Source organism: Diachasma alloeum, unplaced genomic scaffold (genome assembly GCF_001412515.2).
Source record: "Diachasma alloeum isolate Michigan unplaced genomic scaffold, Dall2.0 Dall_scaffold_00547, whole genome shotgun sequence".
Classification (NCBI taxonomy): Eukaryota; Metazoa; Arthropoda; class Insecta; order Hymenoptera; family Braconidae; genus Diachasma; species Diachasma alloeum.
The window spans coordinates 533,671-538,217 of record NW_021680679.1 but is presented as its reverse complement, the minus strand read 5'-3'; the positions used below and the strand labels follow the sequence as shown (position 1 = coordinate 538,217).

The 4,547-nt window shown below is 38.0% G+C and overlaps 1 protein-coding gene across 1 annotated transcript in view; it reads left to right on the top strand.

Annotated features, from left to right (window-relative positions):
- Positions 1–221: 221 nt before the first annotated feature.
- Positions 222–4,547, top strand: part of LOC107043106 — a 7,601-nt gene continuing 3,275 nt past the window's right edge. Inside the window, exon 1 of the mRNA XM_015264420.1 lies at positions 222–395. Coding sequence (XP_015119906.1) covers positions 222–395 — 174 coding nt within the window. The remainder of the gene's footprint in view (positions 396–4,547) is intronic.

The window sequence follows — 4,547 nt, the reverse complement described above, 5'->3', positions numbered from 1 at the left end:
GGAGCCCACGAAAATTTTCGGCGGTGGGGCAAACGGTCTATATAAGATTCCCCCGAGCGGCGAGGGGTCACAGTTGATCCTGAATTTTTGGGAGGGTAGAAGCACACAGCATCGCTCCACTGTGCCCTCGCACACGCTTATAATATTTTTTTTGTTTACGAAGCATCGATTCAGTGGTAGTGCGAGTGGTGGTACTGCGTATCGACTGAAGGATTGTTAAAATGCGGTCCCTGTGTGTCTTTGTGTTTTTTGTGCTCTGCATTGCATTGGGGGAGAGTTTTGATCTTGGACCGATCGTGAGGATAGCTCAGTGCAGAATGCAGTGCATGAAGAAACACAGCACGGACGGCAGTTGCGATTGGTACACTAATCGGGCTGAGACTGTTTGTAATGAAGTAAGTTCATTTCGTTTTTAAGTTTAGTTCAGGTAGATGCAGAGCTCGCGATGAAGTACAGGGTCAAGTTAAATGAACATCAAGTGTAACGATGAAGTTGATGAAATGAAGAGTTCAAAGGAATTGGGGAGGTTGGGGTAAAACGGACACTTGCATTTTTTAAAATATTAATGAGGGGTTGAAATGTTGATAAAATTTAATAATTTTTTTTCAATACAAGGAACAACTCTTCCCCTTTGTGACTAGCCTAAACTGAGCTGAATTGATGAATTTGTTTCTGAGTTATGAATAATTATATAAAAGTCTAAAGTTCCCATTTTACCCCGCCCTCCCCTACTCATGACGGAAGGGATTTTTTATATTGCCCATTTTAGTTATCAATTTTGTTGAATTTTCGTTCATCATTAACTTTCATAAAAGTTATAAATTTCCATTTCTTCATTTTTCTATTTTCATAAATAGGATTAATAACGGGTTACTCTAAAAAATTTGTACGAGTTGATAGAAAATTCAAAATAGCTCATTAATTACCCACTCATAATTGATCTTCTTCACTGGCTAATTCGCTCTGATGTTTTTTATTGCTTTTTCATCACCCATGTGCCAGCGCTACAGCTTTCTTTTGCTTTTATGTCATGTGTTTCTCTCTATGTATTTTCTCCTACCTTATATTATCATTTTGTATCATTTGTTTAAATTTCTAAACAATAAACACCTTATCTTATCTTATCTTATCTTCTTCATTGATTTTTTCCTGTTCATCATTCTTTTTACAATGCATTTATCAGGTTGATGAAACGTCATCAAGGGTCTCAGGATAGGTCACCGCGCGCTCCGTCTAGTATTATAAAATCACTAGACTATAATCCATCTAAAAGTCTTAATATTACATAAACACTCAAATTTTTCTTTTCTTTTTGTTTTTTTTCCATTCAATTTCTCTTTCCCACCCGAAGGGACGAATTTTTTTTTCATTCGAAACATCTAAACACGTGGGTTCACTCCGCGGTACTTTTTCCGAGACTCTACCGCATCTCCTCACGCAACGGTTACATTCGTACAATTTTCCTTGACATTCACATTGACTCATCCGAACAATGCAAAGTTCATTAATGTCTTGTAATTCAGGGGCTCGTTATTCCGTCCCTCGGGAATTTTTCTGATTTATCGTGGCTCATAAATTCAGCCGTCTTGTCGTCTTTCTATTATTACGGGCATTGAAAAATCGTGGTGGTCCACGCGGCCACGGGGACAGATGGGGGAAGGGTGAGGGGAGAGAGATCACGATTATCTCACGCACATGGTGCATCAGAAAGGGAGGCTGATTCCTCCCTCTGGGGCGTTGCTCATTTGATGAAACGTACTCGGGGGTGTCCATTAATTTTGGGGGAAATCGATTTTCAACGAAAAGAATCGTACGCGCTTCGTGCGAGGATGAAACGTTGGACAAACGGGTGGCCCACGCGGTACACAATCATTCATTCAAATTTATTCCCCCTGTTGGAGTCTCCCGTGGGGCATGAACTCGCCCTCCTTCTCCATTAGAATAACAATTTTCAATGTTAGAGACTCGATTTATCTGTTCATGGTCAACTGCACGTGTGATGATAATCATTTGTGGAGGTTTGGAAAGTCTAATTGGCATGGTGACACTGCACTCTTTCTTTTTTATTTTTTATTTGGAGATGAAGTTGTTTCGCAGGAGTTGGGGGACGGGTTTTTTCATGACGGCTGTCACAATTACCCCTCCCCCCCCCTCTATGACTCACAATTAGCCAAAAAATATGACCGTCATTTTTCATTTATATAAATAAAACTTCATTTTTTTTTATGAACTAGAACAGGGCGCACGCGTTTTGTTTTCCATGGGTGCTAGAATAGTAAAGCGTTACCGTTTCTCATTTTCATTAATTTTTATCTCAATAATAATGCAGGAAAAATGAGTGGTTTCAACAAAGTTTGTTGCAATGAGAATTTAATTGTTGAATAATTTATTCGGAATCGTCATGGTTCTCTTCATTTTCTTCGTCTCTCTTGCTTTTTGCGTTCGTTTTATTTTTAGGGATGTATTATGTACTATAAACATATGCAATGCTATGTATCTATTTTTTTTTACAGAAATATATCATTTTTTTACAGAACTATTGTTTTTATTATAGTAAAGAAATGAATTTCTCTTTTTTTTTACAATTCCTGTAAACAGAGGATTACAGTACATAAAAAAAATACATAGATATCACATTACATTACTTAATAAGCGGAATAGAGGCTTCTGGATTTTTATTTTTATTCATTTCGTCTTAGTTCAATGTGCATTTTTAAATTAACATCACGGTCACTTCTCATTTCTATATATAAAACAGTTTTAAAAATTTGTCACTGTCATAAATTAGAAATGCTTTAAAAATTTGCGCAGAAATTATTTATGACCAGCATTTGTTGACAATTGATTTTAGATATTATTTTGAAGTATCTCTTCTGTGGGCAAGGTAAATTTCTAGTGGTTGGTCGAAGTGAAACTAGAGTGAACGACTGGAAACAAGTGGAGTTGAGAATTCGGTAAATTAAATTGGAATTTCGGTAAATTAAATTAGATTCGTTAAATTAAAATAAATGTTTAAAACGAAAAAAAAGAACCACAACCCGACGAAAACTAAAACGTCAAGGATTCTTGATGAGTATCACAATCTTTTTAAATAAATGTAGATCTGGTTCACTTTCAATTTCTTTACCGCGCACGGAAGGTCGTAAATTTTCCCAATCAACTTCATCAAATATCTCATTAACAGCTCCGGTGATTTCATTTCACTTTGAATTTTCTGGTTTTATCGAGTCACTACCACACAGTATCCAACAATTTCTGCTCCCGGATTTTCTCCATAATTCAATCCACTTCTCAACGAAAATAGTCTCCATCCCCCGCGCGAAACGTTGAAAATTCACTCAACAATTCTTGCACGTCCATTGATTTCCGGATAACGCAATAATAAATTTCCCCGTCTCTAAATTTCCCTCCCAATTTATCTCCCGATGCCAAACAAACTCGAGTAGAATACGTGCCTCGACAGCTTGAAAATGCTACGCGCACTTCTGTTAAAAACGACAAAAAAAGAAACGCAACCCGACAAAAACTAAAACGTCCAAAGATTCTTAAAACTCCCCGACTTTTATAAATTTCTCCGGAAATTCATAGTGACTAACTTTTGGGCGGTATTGTCTTGGGACATATCTTAACTCGAGTTCTGAACGTCTCGAGTTGGGAATTCGGGAAATTTCGACTCGAGACCTTAGAAAATCTCAATGTAAGATCTTTAGTTTCAAAATAAATCTTTTTTTTCGGGCGAAGGTCTCTACGAGTATCACAATCTCTTAAAAAAATGTAGATCTAGTTCACTTTCAATTTCTTTCCCGCGCCCAGAAGGTCGTGAATTTTCCCAATCAACTTCAAATATCAAATACCTCATTAACAGCTTCGGCGATGTCATTTCATTCCGAAATCTCTGGTTTTATGGAGTCCCCACCACACGACATCCAACAATTTCAACTCCTCACCTAAAATAGTCTCCATCCCCCCCGCGAATCGTCGAAAATTCCCTCAACAATTCTTGCACGTCCATTGATTTCCGGATAACGCAATAATAAATTTCCCCGTCTCTAAATTTCCCTCCCAATTTATCTCCCGATGCCAAACAAACTCGACTGGAATACGTGCCCCGACAGTTCGAGAATGTCACGCGCAGCGACGTTAAAAACCAAGAAAAAAAAAAGAAACAACCTGACAAAAACTAAAACGTCCAAGGATTCTTAAAACTCCCCCGACTTTTATAAATTTTTCAAAGGAGATGGCTGACCCAGTTCAGCGTCAACCGTGAGCTTTTTCTCGTGCATTGATTCGTTTTTGAGAAAACATCATTAGTGGCCTCCGATGCCGCAGGGGATTTCTAAGAAGTAACCCGGGGCCCCCAATGGGATATAATATGAAACGCGTCCGGCGTGCAGACGCTTGGCGGTCGCCATGAGGGGTTATAGAAAGAAGAATGGAGATAGAGAGAAAAATAAAAAAAAATAAAAAAAAAATTGTGAAAAAAGAATGAAGAGCAAAAAAATTAGAAAAAAAATACACGACAGAGGGGCAGGGGGCGGCGGGGGGCT